The sequence below is a fragment of the Heteronotia binoei genome, chromosome 9 (genome assembly GCF_032191835.1).
Source record: "Heteronotia binoei isolate CCM8104 ecotype False Entrance Well chromosome 9, APGP_CSIRO_Hbin_v1, whole genome shotgun sequence".
NCBI lineage: Eukaryota > Metazoa > Chordata > Lepidosauria > Squamata > Gekkonidae > Heteronotia > Heteronotia binoei.
Genome location: NC_083231.1, coordinates 54,881,765 through 54,905,847, shown reverse-complemented (window position 1 = coordinate 54,905,847; position 24,083 = coordinate 54,881,765). Strand labels below are relative to the sequence as shown.

The 24,083-nt window shown below is 40.2% G+C and overlaps 1 protein-coding gene across 1 annotated transcript; it reads right to left on the bottom strand.

Moving 5' to 3' along the window:
* Window positions 1-885: 885 nt before the first annotated feature.
* On the bottom strand, window positions 886-23,153 carry PLRG1 (pleiotropic regulator 1). Its single transcript, XM_060246618.1, has 15 exons — window positions 22,993-23,153; window positions 18,230-18,336; window positions 15,670-15,812; window positions 15,263-15,316; window positions 14,244-14,337; window positions 12,051-12,141; window positions 11,745-11,846; window positions 8,795-8,887; window positions 8,380-8,529; window positions 8,179-8,280; window positions 6,749-6,851; window positions 6,331-6,439; window positions 5,053-5,192; window positions 3,162-3,355; window positions 886-1,583 (listed from the first exon to the last, which is right to left on the bottom strand). Exons 1-15 carry the CDS (start codon window positions 22,999-23,001, stop codon window positions 1,524-1,526), a joined length of 1,551 nt encoding a protein of 516 aa, XP_060102601.1. The 5' UTR covers window positions 23,002-23,153; the 3' UTR covers window positions 886-1,523.
* Between the last annotated feature and the right edge of the window lie 930 nt (window positions 23,154-24,083).

Sequence of the window (24,083 nt, the reverse complement as noted above, 5' to 3'; positions counted from 1 at the left end):
CCTCTGCACATCACATCTAATCCAATCATCCCTCTATTGTCATTCACCTGCTATTGTCATAAGGCATCTGAAATCACTCTCCTCTCCAATTATATCTGTATCTGACATGAGCAGTGGTGACTCACAAAAGATCAGACCCTGCCACAGATTTTGTTAGTCTTTAAAGTGCTACTGGATTCTTGCTCTTTTCTACTGCTACAGACAAACATAGCTATCCACCTTGATCTATCGCCACTTGTGAGATACATTATCTGTAACAAAACATTTCTAAAAATGCATTAACTCTTGAGTAAGCTAATGACAGCTTACTAATTACTAGTTCCAGACATATTATGGGAATGAGGCTGATAACAGGAAATGCTACAAACCTTGACTGTCACTAGTAATATTAACAGGAAGCTGTCAAACAAATACTGTTAATGCTATTGTAACAGTATACAGGTGCTAAAAAGACGAGTGCAATTTTTGCAAGCTGTAAAAGAGTGAAACAGTTTAAACAATAGCATTTTGATGTTATCTGTCTGAGGCCTACTCTCCAAATAGTAGAAGAGATCCAAAGAGAGCATCCAGGTTTTTCAAGCTTCCTGTTTCAGTACAGCCCTGTGTACATGCTGAAGAGCTGCTACTAGAGGTCAGTGAACCCAACAGAGCAGGATTCCCCACAATGCCAAGGGTTGCGGTCAAAGTAGCATCAGTAATCCTCCCCACTCCCCATTCCATGAGTGGAACCACTTTCTAGCTGTCATTGATGCTGTTTGGATCTCACGCTAAACACATGTTGTTGCAAAATTAATATTTTAGCCCCTTTTGAGTAGTATTACATTTTCATTCAGTCTAAATACTTTTGCTAAGTAATTCTGGAAAAAAGACTGAACAGACACAAAATGTTTCAGAGGTTATTTCATTAAGAGTTTGCACAGAATTCTGATATTGGAGAAGCAAAAATAAAACCATGACTTTGAAACAGAACAAAACACATTCACCACATTAAAGCACAGAAGTTCAGTTCTACGTTTTAGTTGTTGAAGCCCAGGAACAAAGTAGAAATGAAATATCTATTTTAGTGCATTCCAGCTCATTGTATTAAGGAAATAAAATCATTAATACAATGGACCTTTCTTCTTTCTTGATTATTTTATACTTATGCATTATCAAACCAAGTAAGAACCGTGGAATAAAAAGAACTTCTCTTCATATTTCCAAATACTTAATTCTCCAGCAGAATGGCAGAAAGGGGTAAAGAGAAGAAAAAGACTTGCATCACCTTGTGTGCACAGAATGACAAGCACACATTTTGTGACTAATCACCAGCACATTACCTTTTTATGAAAAACAAACCCTGACTTCTTCAGAGGAGTGTAACAGCTGCATCTGATTTTCTGGGACCAAGGAAAACGACAAATCCTAGAAGGAAGCCAGATGTAATATAAAAACTGTAAACGGAGCAAAGCAATGACTTTAGCAGAGTTCAAGTTTTGTAGTCCTAGTCAGGATAATGGCACAGCTCTGCAGGTGGATTCTCATTAAAATCGTTTTCTCTTGATGATTTCTGGTTTCCAGCTGACAGGGTGAGTTTCTTCAGTCTAAAAAGCATTAAAAGCACACATATCAGAATTCTAGCCTGCTCTCTAACTTCTATATAAGCAATGGTCTCATGTTTCATATCAGCTACAGTATATTTTATTGCGCAATCCCACATGACATGCAGCCTCACACTATTATTTCCCCAGTTTAAAAGGACAATATGAAAAGTAATGTCATGTGTATGGGGAGAATCAGTTTCATCCAATAAAACAGGACCAGAAGTATGCATTATACAGGCAAAAACATATTGTAAAGCCTGCACACAGACACTAGACTTTCTCTGAAGAAAATCCTCACAAGGGAGGCCATTATTTCTTTTCTACAGATGGTGAGGGGAGACTTCAATTAGCTACAAGCTAAGCAGGGATTTGATGACAGTATTCAGAGATCAATGTTCTGCTTTTCTGGCAACTTTAATAGGAACATCAAAGTGAGTCACACAGGACACAGACAGCCTTCTAGCCCCTTATTTGTTTATAAGGGGGAAAGGAGCTGACTTTGACAGATTAAAAATCTCACTGAAGTTGGAAAAGTATATGATCAGGTGAAATATACAATTATGCAAGCTTCCTAATATAAATCTTATCTAAAATTAACTGCTATAAACAATTGCCTTTGATCAGTGATTCCAGATAAATAACCTAGACTGTTTCTGACATTGCACTTTTAAAAGGATACCATATCTATATATTTGGAGCTAAAGCTGTTATTCTCTTTTTTATGAGGGAAAGGACAACTTTGGATCCAACCCATTATCTCACTCATTCTGTGGGTCCAAAATGGCAGGAATGCTCATGACATTCTTTTCAGGTACATTCATATGGTTGCATACAGTCAGTTTTTTTCACTCAGTTTTGCTCAGTTCCATAGGGCTTTTATTTGTGCACATCCCATTATCCCCAATACAGCCTTTTGGGTCCTTTATTCATCAGCGGAAAAGCTGCTTGGATCCAACCCACATGATAGGAATACATGCATAGTTCCCGACTGTTTTACAGCTAGGTTATTCAGTTTTTGAGTAATGAAGCTTAAAGTGTTTTATTTCGCTTAGTTGCTGGACAGCTACAACACAGTAACCAAACTGATTTCAGTTTACAATGATGGATGTTTATGAGACTTCTCTATCCTATTAATAATATTTGTTTGCAACAGAAGTAGACATGCTGCCTCTGTTTAGTTACTAAGTAAACTGGAGAGCCAGTTTGGTGCAGTGGTTAAGTGTGCGGACTCTTATCTGGGAGAACCAAGTTTGATTCCCCACTCCTCCACTTGCACCTGCTAGCATGGCCTTGGGTCAGCCATAGCTCTGGCAGAGGTTGTCCTTGAAAGGGCAGCTGCTGTGAGAGCCCTCTCCAGCCCCACCCACCTCACAGGGTGTCTGTTGTGGGGGAGGAAGGTAAAGGAGATTGTGAGCCGCTCTGAGACTCTTCGGAGTGGAGGGCGGGATATAAATCCAATATCTTCTTCTTCTTTTCAGCATAATGCTTCGAGTAAACCTTTCCTACTAGTATCCTAATTCCAGGTTATATACAAAACCTAAGGAACCTAATACTATTATAAATACTATTTTTTCATACCGCAGTATCATCTTCTCTGTAGACTTTTATAGTTTTATCAGCTTCAGCAGTAAGCAATCTGCTTTCTGACTGATCAAATCCACAAGCAAATATTCCAGATTCACTGTCCAATGAGCCAGGCTGTACAGCTGCATGTACCCTCTGGAAGTTATATCCAGTTCTCCAATCCCAAAGATGCATAGTACCATTGTCAGCTGAAAAACAAACATGACATTATATACAGAACGCAAAAGGTATAGATATACTACTACTGCAATGCTGGTATTAGAGCTCTTAAAATCCACATTAGCAAGTCCTTCTTTGTTATAAAATTAAGTAATCTGACATGATAGCTATCAATTCCTTACTGGGTTTTATCTAACTGGATTAAACTTTATAAAACTTGACTCAGTACAGAAAGAGCAAAAGCAGATCCACAGTGAACAAACAGTTAATGAGAGGGGATGCCAGAGGGAAACTAGAAAGCTAGCACAGACCTGGACATTTAAGTGGGTTTTATAATAAAGCAAATTAATAGTTTAGTTTGTTCTTATATCCCATGAGTTGCCCATAAAGAACCCTGAAGGCAGAAGCTACAGAAGTCATCCTAAAATCCAACATCTAAAACAAAATCCTATAGTAGCTTCCAAACAACTAATGAACAGCAGCTGACACAACTGTTAACCTATTCCCGAAAACATTTTCTGGAATAATAAAGACTGTTTCCACAATGGCATGAGCTTCCCTTGGGAATGAATTCTGTAATGGGAGCACAGTTACTAAAAATGGCCCTGCTCTTAATTTCCAGTCTGATCCCAGATGACAGAACTTGGAGCAAGTCCTTCCCTAATGAACACTGTGCACAAAGAGATCATGTGACACACTGAGCCCAGACTGCTTAAGGCTTTGAAAAGTTAAAAGCAGCACTTCGCATTTCAACTGGGAGCCAGTTCTTTCAACACTGGTGTCATCTGCTATTGTTGGTTTGTTCCCACTTACTAAGTGAGTCAGTGTGTTCAGAAAATCACACTCAGCACACCTACAATCTTACCTATCCAAACTTGGGACTTCGTATGCTGATCATTTCACCAAATACTGCTAATAAATTTCTTAGTATCTATAAACTCCCTGATATCTGACCTGAGACAAATATTCTATGAAGCCAGAAATGTCATTGTGAAGTGGTAGCATACCTTTTCAAAAATTCCATCATGTCATATGTTAGCAAGAGCAGGTGTGAATGCTCTTTGCCTCGTACAATGGTCAGGGGTAAACCCAGCAGCATAACAAAGCCTGGCTAGCCACTTGCTAAAGCTGCATTCAGAATTTTTTTTCCCAGAACAAAAACATTCTGTTCAGCAAAATGTTCACATTCATAGAAACTTTGCCTGGCATGGTTTGTTATAGTTTATTTAGTCAAGTTTTACACTCTACCTTTCCCTTTTACCTGAAGCCATTTAGACATTTCTAAATTAAAGCCCCATATAATAAATAAAACTCATTATACATGCACTCCAGGAAAATTGCAGCTCTTCCCATAAAAGCTCCAGCAAATAAGACCTTACAGTGCATCGTAAAAATTTCTCAGGACAAGTTTGTTAACAACTTTATTTAAAAGTTAGAATACTTAAAAGAGAGTTGATAATTGTTCCTGTGAAGCAATGTTAATTTTTATATATAATTTTATTTATTACTTTCGTTTTCTATCCTGCCCTCTCCACAAGTGGAATCAGGGCTAACAATCAACAAAACACAATTTAAGGTTACAGTTTAAAAACAATAAATTAACAATTAAATACATTTCATGGTACTACTTATATTATTATTGATGATTAAAGTTAGTTTTAAAATTACTTGAACAACTTTTTGATGTATCAAAATCCCCAACCCCTTACAAACATTCCCACTGTACCTCCAGACACCAGAACTCCATCTGAATTCACAGCCAGTGTATTGATAATAGCACTATGACCAGAAAGGTTTTGGATGAAATTTCCATCAGGGAACTTCCATTGTTTAATGTTATCTGGAGAACCAGATGCAAATGTGTACCTGTAACAAGAGTTGTGTTTAGAGCCAGCCTATTCTGTCAATAGGCTGACCAAAGATGACAGTATATGATGAATTTTAATATACCATTTTATTACAGCTGCCTTAGTATGCAAACATAGACAGACCAGAAAATATTTATGTCAATGTAATCGCTAGTTATCTGAAATAGTTGCCCTCACATTCTGCATTCAGGGTTAACTTTTCTTTAAATAGTACCATGACAAGAACTGCGCATAAACCTTGGATTCCCAACAACCCCCTCTCCGCAATTGTGCAAGCAGAAGGTACTGGTGTGCAGGCAAATGGGTGAATGCAAATTTCAGGAGCAGCTTTTGGGAGGACTGAGAGACCATCAGTGCCATCCTTAGCAGAGCTGCACCCTTCTGAGTTCAGTGAAGTAAATGGGTTTAGAACTGTTTTGAATGGCAATGTACATGGGGCACAGAAAACTTCTGGCACATGAGGGGAACACTGCTCACACTTCTCTGGATCCAACCAAACCAAGTGCAACTAGTTTCCTGTTTATAGGATGTTACACAGCACTTTTCAACAGCTGTTCAATCATTTTTGTTATTACATCAGCTCTAAAGATTTTTGCTGCATGCTTAGCATATATCTGCATGGACTGAAATAGTCTCTCTCCTCATTCACAGGTTAGGTTGTTTCTGGATTTGGCATATATATTTTCAAACATGTACCAGTTTCTTTCACATGGTGCAGAAGATGGTGGAGTCTAAAGTAGGCAAGACAATTTAAGAGTTGCCACAAATACACAGAAATTTCAGATTCCTAGGCAAAATTACTCCAGTGTAAACTCATTAGGCTTAGACCAGAATTAACACTGAACAGGACTGCACTGTAATTTAACAAACTTAACAAATGTAGTCTTATAGTTGCTAGAAAGCAGTTTGATGGAACAAGGGACATCTAAAGCAAAACCTTGTCTTAAAAATAATTTCACTCATAATACTAAAAGAGAAAGCGTTATGTAAGACTTTTTCTGTACTTCCTCTAAAATCTCCCTACTTCTTAGTTAAGGAAAGGAGACAGGAAAGCAATTTTCCACAAATTTCATAAGTTCATGACTGTAGTCATTTTATATCAGCATTGTAAAATAAAATGAATGAAAAAAACTTACTGTCTTGGGTGCAGAACCACTGCTCTTACTGATTTCTTGTGATTTGTTAAAGTGACACGGGTTTTCCCTGCCACTAAATCCCAGAGTCGTATAGTGGTATCGTGACTTCCTGTAACAAAAAAAGAAGCACTGAAGGGGTAACCAAGGTAACAGATACTTACATTGTAGACCCACGCTGCTCAATTTTTGTTGTGCTTCCAAATTTCCCCATTCCAATGCCACTTTTGAAAATTTCTTGCACCTGAAGAAAATGTGTTCTGGCTCATGAAAGCTTCATCATACAGTACATCTAATCAAAGTGATATGGAATCATTTTTTGTGTGGGCTACAGTGCAGAAACAAGACAGTGCACAAACAGCAGGGAGAATTTACATTAAGTGGCCTGTTCCCATGGTGCTCCATTTTTGCAAAACAATACCTGTGATAATCTGTGGTTCTGCTGCTTGGCACTTCACTGTTGCCACTGCATTTGTATGTCCTGTCAACGTATGCACACTGGCTTTGGTTCTTACATCCCAAATCTAAGGAAACACAAATAAATTCAAGCAATCAGAAGTGTATTGATATGGCTCACAATTCTTTATAACCAAACTAATGTTGTGTTTGCTGTCTTTATAATACTTCAGGTTACACTATTTCTAACACCTATTACGAATAACTGAGTTCCTATTGACAGTGCAGCCATGGATTCACTTATGAGGCTTCACTTAAAAAGGACTACCATAAAGCATTCAATAATGTAAGTAATCAACTGTATCAAGCAACAGTACATATTAGCAGTAACCCCTGCCCTCAGTTTTTCCAGAGAGAAAAATGAATTTATCTTTGCATACCAGCATATTTCATATAAATAAATTGTAATCCACTTAAAGCCTACCACTGCAACAAATCAATTAAACTAGTACCAGAAGAGAACTGCCAAATGCTATAATTAGAAGGATTAATATCTTAAAAGGCTGCTTAACAACACGGACATGAAAACAACAGGTTTTTCCACATTTTTGTCTTTTCTGGCCCCATACTGCTTTGGTTCATCCCCTGATTTCCATGTGCATTCTGTGTCCTTAGTTTTTATTTCACTTTTTTTCTTTTTCTTGTCCTCCCCCCGATCTTTTGAGACCAGCCTTTTACTAGTGTGTAATGTTTCTATTGATTTTCTTTGTCTGATGAAACACAAATAAATTCAAGCAATCAGAAGCAAATGAATTTTGCAATAAACACACTGTCTGGGGTCTGTCCCAATGTCCTTGGCCTTATCCGGGGTGGACAGGGCACAAGAAGCAGCTGTCAGTCTCCAGGTACCAATACCCCTGGTTCCCTGCAGAGAGCCCAGGGATGGGGGACAGCCTCACTGTCATTTGAGCCCTGGTGCCCCAGGGGAGCAGCAAACGAGGAGCAGAAGGCCCAGATGCAAAGTGACTGTCATCAGCCACAGCATTCCTTCATCTCCTGTAGGAGCTGCAATCTTCTGCAGAAATGGGGGAAAGAACTAAGGGATTTATGGGCTGCCCTCGAACAGTCTTGAGATACAGACCAGAGTGAATGCCCCAGGTCACCTCTCTACAGCCCGGAACCACAGAAGAGCAGGAAAAAGAGCCAATACTCACATATGACAGTGTAACCTGTTTCCCTATGATCAGTATGTAAGATGCAGAACTCATCTACTGATCCTGCCAAAGGCCAAGTTTGTCAGACAGATTCATGTTTGACCAAAGAATAGCCTTACACGTGAGACATCAGAAAGATTTATAGTTTTTGAAAGAGCAGTAGCTGGCAAAGGCACCTATTTAATATTCGCCTTGTGTACATTATGTTCAAATGCATCTTAATCATTTTGGTTCTACTTACTCGAGCAGTTGAATCTCTGCTACACGTTACAAGCACATCTATTGTCGGGTGCAAATCCAGGCCATAGACAGCACTTAAGTGACCATGGTAATGTCTAATAACCTATTGATGTAGATAAAGAACATTCCACTTAAAACCGGCTGCGCTGTGACTTTAAATTGCAGGAAAAAAATCAGCTCCTGCCAATGAGTTTAAACTTACCTTATTATATTCAAGATCCCAGCATTTCACCTGTTTATCTTCTCCACAAGAGAAGAGGTATGGGCTTCTTCCACTTACTATTACACCTCGAACTGTACTGATGTGGCCAGTCAAAGATAGTTTTAGTTTTCCACTAGCAAGGTCCCAAATCTGTAAAGACAAGGCATCTAAATCCAGTAGAAGGCCTGCCACTTTGTTTGAGCTGAGTAGCTTAAAGGTCTAGCTAGCATATAAACAGTACCCCTACTTGAAAGCAGAAAATCTGACTAATGATAACGTGAGTTTTGGAACAAGGCACAACTCAAAATTTTGAACATAAAAAGAAAGCAATAAAGTGTAGTAGAGGGCTACCAAAGAACATTTATAGATACCTAAAAATATAAATGTCATAGCCATTCTCTTCAACACCCCTTACCTTTATAGTTCTGTCAGCAGAGCCAGTAACAAACCACTGATTTCCAGGTTCCACTGCGATACATCTCACCCAGCCCAAATGACCACTGATAACCTGCAGATGTTACAAAATGATCTTGCAGGTTAAAGTTTACCAACTAAAACATGAGCATGTACAGCTTAAATGCTTAGATAAACAAGGCAGTTTCTATCAAATTGAATAGCTTGGAGGAAGTCGACAGAATACTTGGCACTGCATGATCCACAACTTGCGATCTGGACCCATGTCCCTCCTGGCTAATTAAGGCCTGCCAGGAGGAACTAAGGTGTCCTATACGGGACATCGTAAATCGATCCCTTTCAGAGGGTATCTTTCTAACACCCGTGAAAGAAGCAGTGGTCCGCCCTCTCTTGAAAAAAGTTACATCAGACCCGGCCGAATTGGCACACTACCGACCGGTCTCAAATTTGCCCTTTTTGGGCAAAATTATTGAGAGGGCTGTGGCATTGCAGTTACAGGATTTTTTGGAGGATGCTTCCACCCTGGACCCATGCCAGTCCGGCTTTCGCCCGGGCCATGGGACAGAAACAGTCTTGGTCGCCCTCATGGATGACCTCCGGCGGCAACTGGATTGAGGTGGCTCAGCAGTATTGCTGCTGCTAGACCTGTTGGCTGCGTTCGACATGGTCGATCATCGGCTGCTGACCGCCGCCTTGCCGACGCAGGAATTCAGGGGCTAGCCTTACAGTGGCTCTCCTCCTTCCTTGAAGGTCGGGGACAAAGGGTGGCAATTGGGGGGGAGCTGTCTCAGAGACACCCACTTCACTGTGGGGTGCCTCAGGGGGCAGTTCTCTCCCCGATGTTGTTTAACATCTATATGCGCCCCCTTGCCCAGATTGCACGGAGGTACGGGCTTGGTTGTCATCAGTACGCTGATGATACCAAGCTCTATCTATTGATGGACAGCCAGACTGGCGATGTCCCTATAAATTTGGACCAGGCGTTACAAGCCGTGGCTGACTGGCTCAGGCTGAGTGGGCTGAAGTTGAATCCGGCGAAGACTGAGGTCCTTTGCGTGGGCCGGGGCGGACCAGGAGGGGAGATCACCCTACCGGCTTTTGACAGTGCGCCACTGATACCAGTGCGCAAAGTCAAGAGCCTAGGAGTGCTACTGGAATCCTCTTTATAAGTGGAGGCCCAGATAGCTGCCACGGCCAGATCCGCCTTCTTCCACCTCAAGAGGGCGAGACAGTTGGCTCCCTTCTTGGAACGCAGTGACCTAGCAACTGTGATCCACGCAACGGTCACCTCGAGACTAGACTACTGCAATGCCCTCTACATGGGGCTGCCCTTATGCCGAACACGGAAACTTCAGGTAGTGCAGAACGCGGCGGCCAGGCTGCTGCTGGGACTACCTCGGTGGGAACACGTGCAGCCTGGGCTGCGGGATCTGCACTGGCTGCCGGTTGTGTACCGTGTTCACTATAAGGTGCTGGTTATCACCTTTAAAGCCCTATATGGCTGAGGACCTGCCTACCTCAGGGACCGCCTCTCCCCATATGTTCCCCAGAGAGCACTGAGATCTAGCTCCCAAAACCTCTTAAAAATCCCTGGGCCAAGAGAGGCTAGACTGAAGACAACCAGGGAGCAAGCCTTTTCAGCAATGGCCCCTCGATGGTGGTATCAACTTCCAGAGATGGTGCGAGCCCTGCGGGACCTGAACCAGTTCCGCAGGGCTTGCAAAACCTCTCTGTTTCAGCTTGCCTTTGGGACAGAACCTGGTTAAACGGATCTGTAGCCATCCCGCCATCCTGTACATGATCGCGATCTATTGCACTTTATAGCACCGTTTTATCCATCTAATTAACTATGTGATTGAATTTGTAACTGAATTGTATTTTAAAATTGTTTGTTTTATATTGTATTTTATTTATATCACGGTGTTCCGTGTCTGTGAGCCGCCCTGAGCCCGCCATTGGCGGGGGAGGGCGGGATATAAAAATAAATTTATCTTATCTTATCTTATCTAGTCTGCTTATGTGATTGACTCCAAAGGTATAATTATTCTCCATTAGCTGGACCACACTATTTGTGTACTGTCTCAACAACAGGTCATAACATATTCTGTAGCTCATAATTTACTAACCTCAGATGAAAAACTGCATCAGAGAACATTATATACAGGAAAAAGAACTTCAACAAATGCAGTTGTTCTAATTCAGCTACCCTTTTCAGCATACAAAAAGCCACACACATTCTGGCAGTCTGATTCTAATTTTACAGCACTGTAACATCCATGACAAAAAACAATTACTACTTACACTGACTGGGATTTCTTCTCCTGTATTAGAATTAACAGTTTCAAGTAAGCCTAGATTGTCTGTCTGCTCAACTTACAACAGATCCACAAAGGAAAATTTTAAAAAGAACTACAAACTGACACTGACCATCCCAGGACTAACAAGGCACTATGTCTCATTCCTTAAACCAAACCTTTACACTCCATTCACCACCACCTCCAAAATCAACAGGCAATTTGAAGAGTCAGACTTAAAAAAAAAAAAGTGCCCTCCTCCCAAAAAAACCCTTTTACAACTTGGATATTCTCTGCTCTAGTTTTAAACATTACTTAGGTGAAACATGATAGTAAATTGTCATCAACACTAATAACACTTTTTGCAATCAAGAATCTTTTTTTTCCTGAAAACTAAAAAAAAATTGCTTCAGATTGCAAAACTGTTTTGGCTTATGCATTAAATTTTTTTAGACTAAAGCCTATAGGACAACAGTCAAATTAATCAAAAACGAGATCCAGGTTCTCTACTATTACCTTCAAGAGGAAAAAGTCAGAGAGTCAAGTCAGAAAAAAATCAAGACAAAAAAGTCACAGATGATAGGACACTAGAAAAGCTACTGCATGCTTTGTATTTATTTTCTCAAGACTTATTTTCGTAGTGCATTTACTACTTACTCTGTAAAGTTTCCATGGGGGATGCCACTGTGGTTTTGGCATTGTCGGAGCCTTCTTTGCCATTAACGTAGAATTTTTGTTCCCCCCTGCTTCCATCATAGCCTATAAATTAAACATACTTTTACAAACAAATATTTGTTCCTGATCTCAGAGCACCAATTATTCTTTACAGCCCTTAAAATAACGATTCACAGTATAAACTGTGATTTTTCATAAAATCTAGTGGTTGAGAAACCTACCACAAAATTGAAATCCAACTTGAGCAACCTGCCGCATATCAATCAGCAATTCTCCATTTATACTTACCATGCTCAAACCTGGAGGCTGTGAACGTTCAGGAATCCCAGCATGTCTGTATATATCACCTACACCAGCAGCAGTTCGATTTGCTTCTATTCTGGAAGAGCAGAAAACAGTGGCTGCAGGTCAGAGAAAACATTAAGATACTGTACTATATAAAGTTTTGACAGAATATCTAGTTTGCAACAACTGGCAATATGCTTATTATATTAAAAAAACCTGTGCTCTTACCATAAATATGCAAAAAAGGCAAAAGATATGACATAGATTTCAGGTTTTCACGGCTGGTAACATCATTAGGGTTTGTCGAATCTTTCGGGATCAAGTGCCGTGTTCTACTGGAGAAAGTTTTCCTTCCAGACGTTTCGTTCTCAGCTACGGAGAACATCCTCAGTGGCATTGCAGCCGGAGCAGGCGCTTAGACCTTCTTGGCTGCTGTGCATTGAGTGGGGCCAGGGCTGCGGGAGAGCTGCTATTTGTAGGCTGGAGGGGGTGTGATGAAAGGGCAATTGGTTTGTGGATGTGCCCATTGTCTGGTGGGGCTTCCTGGAAGAAGGTCTGAGCGCCTGCTCCGGCTGCAATGCCACTGAGGATGTTCTCCACAGCTGAGAACGAAACGTCTGGAAGGAAAATTTTCTCCAGTAGAACACGGCACTTGATCCCGAAAGATTCGACAAACCCTAATGATATTATGACAGCTTAGAAAATAAGGCCAAAACTCAGAAATGATTTGTCACAATGAAGTACTATCTGTATGTCCTTTTCAATATAATCCACTAAGAAAGGGGACAGTCTAAACAAATGCCTGGATATGAGAACAGGCTGGATAACAGCCGAGAAACTGAAGCACAATCCAGATGGAGGTACAGCTGGTTAATTCTATACCAAATCAAAGATTGAGGAGTCAGCCTGCACTGCCCTTAAAATAACATCTTTGCAGTTGGGGGCAAGATATTAGATCTGTTTTTAAAACTGGATGCTCAGGGTGCCTGTATGGCATGCTGCACTTCTGACCAGCTTCGGCTGGTTCACCTGCTATGGACCATCACTGTGAAACAGGATTTGGCCACAGTTGTCTAAACTTAAGCACATCCAAGGTAGATTATTGCAATGTGATCTAGATAAAGCTGCCTTTGAAGACAGCTTAGAAACTTCAATTAGTCTAATGTACTCTAGCTATTGCTAGTACTCTAGCAAGACTACTAGCTATTACATATAAATTATAAAAGCACATATGTCTTCTATGTCGTCAAACCAAACCAGAATTCTTGAACAAAAACAGACTTTTTTTTTTCTGTGAAGAACTTTGATTCAGGAACAAAACAGAGATTTTAGACCAAGTTTAATCCTCATCCACAGAAGAAACTCTACATTTAATAGCTACATTTTAAATCCGGTTTAACTTGCTACTTATGCTGGTTATGACCTTTAAAACCCTATCTGAAGGACTGCCTACTCTCATGCAAACTAACCTGATTACTGAAGTCATCATATGAGGCCCTATCCCATAAGCCACTATTACATGAAATACGGCAGAAAGCCGCGCAAAACAAGCCTTCTTCTGTGGTGGAATTTCAGTTATGGGACACTCTCCCCACAGATACTCTTAACAGTGTTGAGTGTGCTAGACTGGTGCCAGCTAGTGGCATATCCAGTTTCTCTATATTACCTTTGTTGTCTTAACAGAAGCCCTTTACTGTAGGAGATTAATACTGCAGATGGGGCAGCTGAGAGAAAGGTCAGGGCCCCTAATTAATTCATGGTTTAAGGGCAGATCTGATCCAGGTTTCCTGATCAAATTCTTAGCCACTATACAAACTAACTCTCCTCTAAAGAGACCTTTAGAACTGCAATTATGTTAACTTATCATCCTCATTTGCAAAGAGTTGATTAGCACTATTAGAGATAAGAGTCATGGTTAAGAGACAAGTGGGGGAAATGGTTCAGCATCATGCATTTTTCATTCAACATTCAATGCTTTAATCTTAATAAAACCATGCAGAAGAATGGGAGAGGCTAGCAACATTTGTGTGGCATCTATGTGAAACTGGAAAGAGTGAAATTAAAACTAAGCACATCTTTGTGAATGAATTAATTGAAATTTAAATAACTGCATTTCGAATTGTATTTTCTGAGCTAAACCGAAAACTTTAGTGGTTGTAGGCTTTTAATTTATAGTGTCTTAAAATAAAATATTACTTGGATTGAGAAGGTGGCAATGCCACAGCTAAGGATTGAGCTGCTGACTCACTGGGCATCCTCTGGATTTTAGTATCTGCTGTCAAGGCCACTCCTTGTAAGAAAGAAAATACACCCTGTTACAACAAGGCTCAACCAAACCAAAAACATTTTAACAATGCTTTGTTAGCAAATAAATTCTTAGTCTTCAATTCTTTCCTAACACATACCTACACGAAAAACTTATTCTTAATCCCATACATCTATCTCCGTGATCCTATCAGAATCAATTTTTGGCTGATTTACAGTTCAATCTTATACAGAAACAGGCTTAGACTGTACTACCTCAATGTATTGCATTGTTGGTCTTACAAATCTAATTCTACAGAAACCAAGAGATTCCAGTTTTCCACTTTTCAAAACATGATGACATCTGCAGTGGGGGTTTCAGTGATTATTATTATCATTATTTATTCAACTTAATTAATCTCTGTATCCCAGTCGGGCTCTAGGTGATTTATATTCATTGTAAAGCTCCAGTTCACATGACCCGGATGAGTTTCTACAGAGGTAACCACTGAAGCACTAAATACAAACTCTAAGATGGAGTACCCACATCCACTTATCACTGAACAAAGCAAAACCTCCAATAAAGAACAATAAGTCTTTTAAGATACCACTTGAAAAAATATCTAACTTTAACATTCTTTCATAGGATTTGTTTCTATGATTGTCTACATTTTCACTAACTTACAGCATAAGAAATGTCAGTTATCTTTCCATACAAAAATAAATTTCTTCCATTTCAGCTAATATAAATGTTTCAAGAGAAAAATGTTCCAAACACATTTCAACACATGGGGATTGACAATGTAAGAAGTTCACTAAAGTCAATAAAGATGCTTACTTGGTGCACCCAACTGCTGTCTATATTCTCTTCCAAACCCTTAAGTAGTGCATCCATAATCATAAATATCTTGTTTAAATTTTTATATCATGATAGTACGCATGCACTTAAGTCTGCCTAAAAGATTACTTACCAGGTCCTGGAGGATATGGGTGTGTTCCTGTTATCAAATATTCATTATCTTCTCCTATACAGTAAGAGATTCATTATTGCTTCATAGTATCATCAATGAATTTGGTTCCTAAACACACTCTAGCATAGGTATATTTTCATTAGCAATCATGCACAGTTAAGCCAATGTTAAGGTTTACCTCATAAATGCTATTACAGAAAGGCATACACACTTACACATTTCAACCAAACAAATGTTACATGTTCTGGATATACCTTGAATAAGAAACAAAGGATCTTTTGTCTCACCACTTGCTAACATAAAGTACTATTACTGAATGTGAAATTCTAATATAAAAGAGCTAGTAATCAAATGAACTAATTCAAAGAGTTTTCTACAGCTGAACAGAATGAAAATTATCACCAAACCTTGATTTTGAAGATACTGCTTATGTCCGTAAGGATCAATGGCATTGTGAGAACCCTTCTCTCGAGCATTTTCCTTCAATACAGGCATGTGCAGCACAGAACTATACTCTGTATGAAGTTTTACTGACATCTTTATTTTGTGGCTGTTAAAGAAAATATTTTATTAATATTTTTCAAACAATCTGTTAAAACAAGCAGAACTATCTCTGGTGGGATATATAGAAGTTTAGATCCATGCCTGCACAAATGTACATATATACAAAAAAATCCTACTGAAGCATGGTTTCACATTCAGTCTAATCACACTTCAGACAACAGTGATATTACATAAGAACATAAGAGAAGCCATGTTAGATATCAGGCCAATGGCCCATTCAGTCCAACACTGTGTCACACAGTGGCAAATTTTTATATATATATATATATATATATACACACACACACACATAAACACACTGTGGCTAATAGCCACTGATGGACCTCTGCTCCATATTTTTATCTAAACCCCTCTTGAAGGTGGCTATACTTGTGGCTGCCACCACCTCCTGTGGCAGTGAATTCCACATGTTAATCACCCTTTGGGTGAAGAAGTACTTCCTTTCATCCGTTTTAACCTGTCTGCTCAGCAATGTCATCGAATGCCCACAAGTTCTTGTATTGTGAGAAAGGGAGAAAAGTACTTCTTTCTCTACTTTCTCCATCCCATGCATTATCTTGTCACCCCGCAGTCGACGGGGGGGGGGGGGGTGTCACCCCGCAGTTGACGTTTCTCCAAGCTAAAGAGTCCCAAGCTTCCTATCTCTATTCTTTGCAAAGTCCTCAACAGCGTAGGGCCTTTTCATTGGCAAGATTTGATGTTATGCCATCAGCAGTTTTATATGGTAGATATCACAACATACCCTACCCGGCCAGACTATGTCCATGTAAGTCTGGATCTACTGAAACTATTTCACATATTCTCCTGTATTGTCCCTTTTATCTAAGTATTCGTGGTCGATTTTTGGATCCTATTCTTTTAAATAAGATGGGTCTGGCTGATCCAGATAAGGTCCAGTTTCTTTTGAAGGATGTTACTCCTGACATAACTGTAAACACTGCCTTATTTCTGTACTGGGCCAAAATGATTCGTCAAGACAAGGAACAGTTTTGTTGTCCCATTTAACTGTGATCTTATGTAAATGTACTTTAATCCTGATGTCCAGTATTTTAACCTATTTTCTGTTTTTCAACCCATTATTCTTTTAACCTGTTTTTACATGCCATTAAAGGTTGATTGATTGATTGAGTCCCAAGCGTTTCAACCTTTCTTCATAGGGAAAGTGTTCCAGCCCTTTAATCATTCGAGTTGCCTTTTTCTGGACTTTCTCCAATGCTATAATATCCTTTTTGAGGTGCGGCGACCAGAACTGCACACAGTATTCCAAATGAGACCGCACCATCGATTTATACAGGGGCATTATGATACTGGCTGATTTGTTTTCAATTCCTTTCCTAATAATTCCCAGCATGGTGTTGGCCTTTTTTATTGCAAACGCACACTGTCTTGACATTTTCAGTGAGTTATCTACCACGACCCCAAGATCTCTCTCTTGGTCAGTCTCTGCCAGTTCACACCCCATCAACTTGTATTTATAGCTGGGATTCTTGGCCCCAATGTGCATTACTTTGCACTTGGCCACACTGAACCGCATCTGCCATATTGACGCTCACTCACCCAGCCTCAACAGATCCTTTTGGAGTTCCTCACAATCCTCTCTGGTTCTCACCACCCTGAACAATTTAGTGTCATCCGCAAACTTGGCCACTTCACTGCTCACTCCCAACTCTAAATCATTTATGAACAAGTTAAAGAGCATGGGACCCAGTACCGAGCCCTGCAGCACCCCACTGCTTACCGTCCTCCACTGCGAAGACTGCCCATTTATACTCACTCTCTGCTTCCTATTACTCAGCCAGTTTTTGATCCACAAGAGGACCTGTCCTTTTACTCCATGAATCTCAAGCTTTCTAAGGAGCCTTTGATGAGGAACTTTATCAAAAGCTTTCTGGAAGTCAAGGTAAACAACATCTATCGGGTCTCCTTTGTCCACATGTTACTGGAGCTCATAACTTCTAGATGTCATTTCTTTATGCTCCAGATAGATAATTTTTGACGGCTATATAAACTCAGGTCTTTATTTTTGATGGCCGTATAAACTCAGTTGTTTATTTTAGTTAGTAATTTTTATTTTATTTTATTAATTTCTGTTGCGCCCTATCCCACAGAGTGGGCTCGGGGCATTATACAAGAAGTTCATACCGCTTCAAGCTTTGACAATAAAATTAAGTTTTGACAAAGATAAATGAGGATCCGAACAGTGTGCTGTTTGGTGGAACACAGCCTAACCAACTTTCTGCCTCTCCCATCTCTGTAAATAAAGTCAGCCTAATGACAAATCCTCCAGAGCCACCTCATTTCTAAGGCCTGTTCAGCTGTGAGAGATCAGATAAAGGAATATGCATTACAATTCTACACAAGGCCACAACATCAAATGTATCAATAGCTTAGGAGCGGTCTTACCTCTTCTCATCCAATGCTATAGGCTTCGCATTGTCTGCCACAAACATGTCATGAGTTCTCTTCAAAGATCGGAACACAAGGGTATGCACAGAGTGCTTCTGCACTTCCTAAACAAGAGAGAAGTTTCAGTTGTACTTGGGAAATAAGTTCATAAAAGACAGTGATTCACAAATTCAGGCTTGGCTTACTAGGCAGCCATTATTTGTGGTTGTCATGGGCACCTCTCAGGTCTTTCATATGTACCTACCAGCTCCAAAACATAGTGTAATACAACATATTCCTTCAACTTCCAAAGTCAGGGGAGGTTAGAGGAGGCATGTTTCCCACTTTACACCACGTTCTACAGCAGTCAAAACAACCAGCTGCTTCATCTACTCCAGGCACACTATCAGAGATTCCATCTTCCCTCTCCAGAACTGAAATCCTGCATCCTTCTAAAGTTGGTTGAATTACTGATTATGGAGTTTAATTTAATAAACTGAATGTGTATCAACCTGGATGTCAGACACAGTCAGGAAATCAAGCCCTGTTATGAGTGCCTCCTCTGTGGTAGACTGGAATAGCAAAAGGTTATCTTTACCACTTAGGCCTGTCTCATACTCACTTTCCTGAAAATCTCTCTTTCCATAAAACATCTATTTCTACTCATATTTGGCTGATGTTTAACTGACTATTCTAAGCTACTTTCATGTTATTTATATTGCTTTGGAAAATATTTTTATCTTATGTAAGCTAATACTAGCAAGTTTAGAAAAGCAACTTAAAAATGCTTTTAACATAAAAGTACAAAAGGCATTAAAATGTTGGACTAAGTTTTAAAAATATGCAATATATAATAGCATTGGTACTAGACAATAAATTATTTTAATATATAGCATTCAACCATTATGCCTTGCCTTTATTCTCTTTTTCAGTACTTGGCATAGTTTATTTTTCTCCTCATCCATTTGAAAAGCAGCAAAATTTCAAGGACACATGCATAAACCATGCAGCTGAATTCTTAGCTTCAGTCCAGTGTTTACTTTGCAACAGTATACACTAAAGGATCAATGCTAAAAATGGTGCTTTGTTCTGACCCTACTTTCTCAATGAACTGTGAAGGTAACTGTTTCTTGCTTTCCGGAGAGTGTCAAGATCAAGGACTTAGAGCGATGCTTCAGGGTCAACAGTCTGTTTTCCATTCTAAGGTGATTTGGGTGCAAATTTGAACATCTGAAGCTTTTCACTGCCAGTATAACAAGTCATATTTCATGTACACTAAGAGGACAAGACTGCTCTAAATTTATTGCCACCATTAAAAAACTGGATAAAAAACAAACACAGATTATTTACACAATGTTAAGCACGATCTGTTACTTTGATGCTTGCCCAAGATCACAGGACTGGTGCTCATTTTATGTTGGCTCAAATTCACTACCACTTGTTTAATTATTCTAACAGATGTGTTACACCCATGAACTACATTCTGGATTTTTTGATGTATGGTAATATTAACAGTCCAAAAGAATGTTGTGATACTGAAATGTTTCAATGCAACTGCCTTTAACAAAGAACTGATTATGCTCAGCATATGGGAATGGAATTTGATTTTCAAATATGAAAACCAATCTCCCCTCAAATCTTCTGTATCCTGAGAATACACCAAGTACCATTGTCCCAATGCAACACAAAAGCAACTTTGTTTTAAGGTGAATTTAATGGCTTGGACCCCATCTAGAATCTCTACAGAGAAAGGAGAAGGTGGGGAATTCTTGACAATTCCTGTCCATCATGTCAGCCCGACATGCCCACCCCCACAATGCTGCTCCTGGGGGAGGGGAAAATCTCCAGAAACAGCTTTAAGGAAATCAGAGGTCTCCCACAGGGCTGTGGAATTGACAAAAATATCACCCCTCTTTCTGTCCACAGAAATTTAGATGAGATTCAAGCCAATGTACCTTCAAACTACTTTCAATGAGGAACTTCATAATGTGCATATCCTTCCTCAATATCTTCTTTGCTTCTGTACCATCTGTGTAGCTTGCTTAGGCTATTCTCTGCAATGCTGGTGGTGCTATATAAACAATGCATTTTTTTTCTAACTGAAGTAGTGGGTATCCAACACACTGAGATACTCAAACATCTCTAGAAAAACTTTAAAAAGGGTTTTTCTTGCATATTATCCACCAGAAATACAATGAATAAGAAAAGGAAGCAAATAATTTGCAATGAGATCATTCAAGAACTGACATTTATGCTTCCTCTAACAAAAAGTCTGTTTTTGTGGTAGACGTTTATAAACTTTTTCATGGGGTGGAGAAAGTGAGCATAAGGTTTTTCTCCCTTTTCCATAATACCAGAACATATGAACACCCAATGATGTTGACAGGCAACAGATACAGAACAGATAGAAGGAAGGACTTCTTCAGTAAACAAATGAAAGCTACTAGTATTGACAGCTTTTAAAAAAGAATTAGACAGATTCAAGGAGAAAGATCTATCAATGGCTACTATACACAACTACTAAAGAGAATACCCACATCCAGAGACAGTCTTTGAATACCAGTGCAAAGAGGCAGCATTGGGAAAGGCCTTTGCCTCTGTAGTAAGCCTCTAAGTGAGATAGTAAGCTGAAGAGATAGACCACTGACCATATCTTCTAATATCCTTAGAAGCTGGAAACTACTCCAGTATAACATACAATGCAGAACAAGGAGATGCAATCAAAAGGAGAAACCTGGGAAGCACCTAAGAATACAAGAAAGTACCTGGGAGCACACATGGGGCTCTATGGATTCCAGACAATATTAACAACAAAAGGTGTAATTTAGGTATATATAATTTAATTATATATATAATTAATTAATTCATCCACTGTATGTCAACATATCTTCTTTCTTACTTCACTGTATTATAAGTAAGAATGTTGTCTCTTCAAAAGATGTTCAAACGTCTTTCTTTCTAGCCAAGAAGACAGTTACTTGCATGTGTTTATCCCACTTGCTGCTATTTATCTTATACTTCAACCTGCCAAGCTGGCATCTTGTCTTTCACTCTTTGTGTGGCCCCTTAGCACTGAAGTTAACATTCTACGGTTTGTTTGCTTGTTTTACATGCATTGTGTGCTTCTTTAGGTCTCTCTGCTGTTAGAATTTTGGATAATAGCTCCAAGTAAGGAAAGTGTGTTGAAGATGTTGTCTACTTAAGTTCCTAATAAAAAAAGTATTGCATGGCTAACCAGCTCAGCAACCATCATTTTCCATCTTCAATGAAAGGACAGAATGTGCAGCACATTCTTTGTATTCATGACACTTACAGTAGAAGGTGCATGGCACTGTTTGACTTTGGAGCTCTGCAACTCTATTAATCTTGCATTTTGGCAGAAGTGCCTGCCAAATCTAATTGCCATTACTCTCCTCAAGACTCCAACCAGTCTAAAGAAACTACTAGGACAATATAAAGACATTAAAAACCTTATAACCTGTCCCCCAGATTCTCCAATTGCTATTGGCACTACTAAAAAGAAGTCACCAACTGGTCTAGGAGAACTTTCCTCTTGGTACAGCATCTAGTATTAGGTATCAATTCAGCAGCCTGTTTCTGGGATAGAAAGACATCTCTCCTATGGTTTTAGTGGATGCAGTTGAAATAAAAAATACCTCTGATTTTTTTTTATTTCTATGTGAGTCACCTTGGATGAAAACTGCAGCAAGGCAAGGCATAATTTTTTATTTTCAAAAAGCAGTCTTGAACAAGTTCTAATTACAGTATCAGAGATCAAATACCAACTAATATTGCTCTTCTGATATCCCATCTCATCTCTACCTACCCATTAGGAATCTGTGCAAGGCACTTAAGGGAGCAGTTTCAGGGGGCCTAATTGCAAGATGAGAGATTATTTTTAAGAGGAGATGCCAGGGACTGAAATGAAAATCATCTGCATTCTGCAGACATGCTTCTTCATAAAGTTCTGGCTCCCTCCCCTGCTACTGAACCTAGTAAAATTCTAAAGGCAGCTGTATTAGCCTAGAGAAACAACTACATAAGGGCTTTTGTGATACCTCAAGGACTAACAAGTTTACTGTGACAGTAGCTTTTTTTTATGGATTAGAATCCATTTCACCATAAGAATACACTGCACCCTAACTGGATCAAATGACAGTTAAATACAAACCACACAAAGTGGCCTCTAAGTTCAAGTACAAGCAAAGTAAGCACAGCATTTACAGCAACAGTAAAACATTAGAACACAATCTTACTTAGCAGACTTAATAGCCATAGTGTAAAACTTAATGTTTGTAGTGTAAAACAACTTTCTCGCCATAACTGAGCCCTAACAAATCAAATATCCTAATTAACACTAATTGTATGCCTGTATGTATGCGTTTGCCAGATTCATACTTCTAATAAACTAGCCCACGAAAACCCATTAGTCAAACCAAAAGACATTCGGGCGCCACGAGATCCCGTTGTTTTTAGTAACAGTTCCGTTATCCAAATCAAGAGGGCATAATGACTCTCCAAACGTTACTTTCTCACTCCCCCGCTACCTAGTACTCCCCCACTCCCCAAAGAGGTCAAGGAAAGAATTCTCTCAACACGCTGCCCTCTCCGCCAACGACACACGTGAAGCTGAAAGTCCACCCCGGCCCAACCTCCGGCAGGCATCCAAAAGAAGAGCAAGTTTTCGAGTCCCGAAGAAAACAAGAAAAAGCACGAAAGCCTCTGCCCGGTCGCGGCTAAGGAAGAAATCTGCGACCCCCGGAGCGAAACTCCCCCCTCACCTCCACCATGGTGCCCGTTTGCCGTCTCGATGGCCGCCACAGCTCTCGATGATGGAGCCACTACGACCCGACGCCGCAACCAGCTCCGCTAGCGACAAGAAATCACTTCCGGCGCCTCTCTTCGCCACAGCGGAAGTGACGTTTCTTTAACGGGCGCTTGAGTAAGACGAGCGGGCTAGAAGACCGAGAAGGGGGGGGGGGTTGAAATTGGACTTCGGCTTTGTGTTAATCCCTGGAAATCGCGGAGAGAACCGGCGGAGAAGGTTGCGATTCTAAGCACACGGCCAGAGAGTAGCTCCCGTTGAATTAAGCGGGAATTCTACTAAGCAAACTCGTAGAGGGGCGGAGCAAAATTGTTGAGACCTGTGACGCCCTTAAGGCCAACAAAGTTTTATTCAGGGTATAAGTTTCCGTGTGCACACACACACACGCTTCTTGAGATACAATGAAATCCAGAGTTTCCAGTCCATACCGAAAGGTGGGCACCGGTAGGGTTGCCAATCTCCAGTTGGGAGCAGGGGATCTCCCGGTTTGGAGGCCCTCCCCCCACCTCAGGGTTATCAGAAAGCGGGGGGGGGGGGTTGGATGACCACCTGGCACTCCATTATACTCTATGGAGACTGATTCCCAGAGGGTATAATGGAGAACTGATCTGTGGGTATATGGGGCTCAGGAAGGGGGCTGGTTTTTTTAGGGCAGAAGCACCAAATTTTCGGCATTGCATCTGGTGCCTCTCCTTAAAACACATATCCTCCCAAGTTTCAAAAAGATTGGACCAGGGGGTCCAATTCTATGAGCCCCAAAAGAAGGTGCCCATCCTTCATTATTTCCAAATGGAGGGAAGGAAGGCATTTAAAAGATGTGTGGTCCCTTTAAAATGTGATGATCAGAACCCCCTTGGAGTTCAGTTGTGCTTGTCATACCCTGCTCCTGGCTCCACCCCCAAAGTCCCCAGATAATTCTTGAGTCGGACCTGGCAACCCTAGTAATATCAAGATACCAAACAGAAGAAGAAGATATTGGATTTATATCCCGCCCTCCACTCCGAAGAGTCTCAGAGCGGCTCACAATCTCCTTTACCTTCCTCCCCC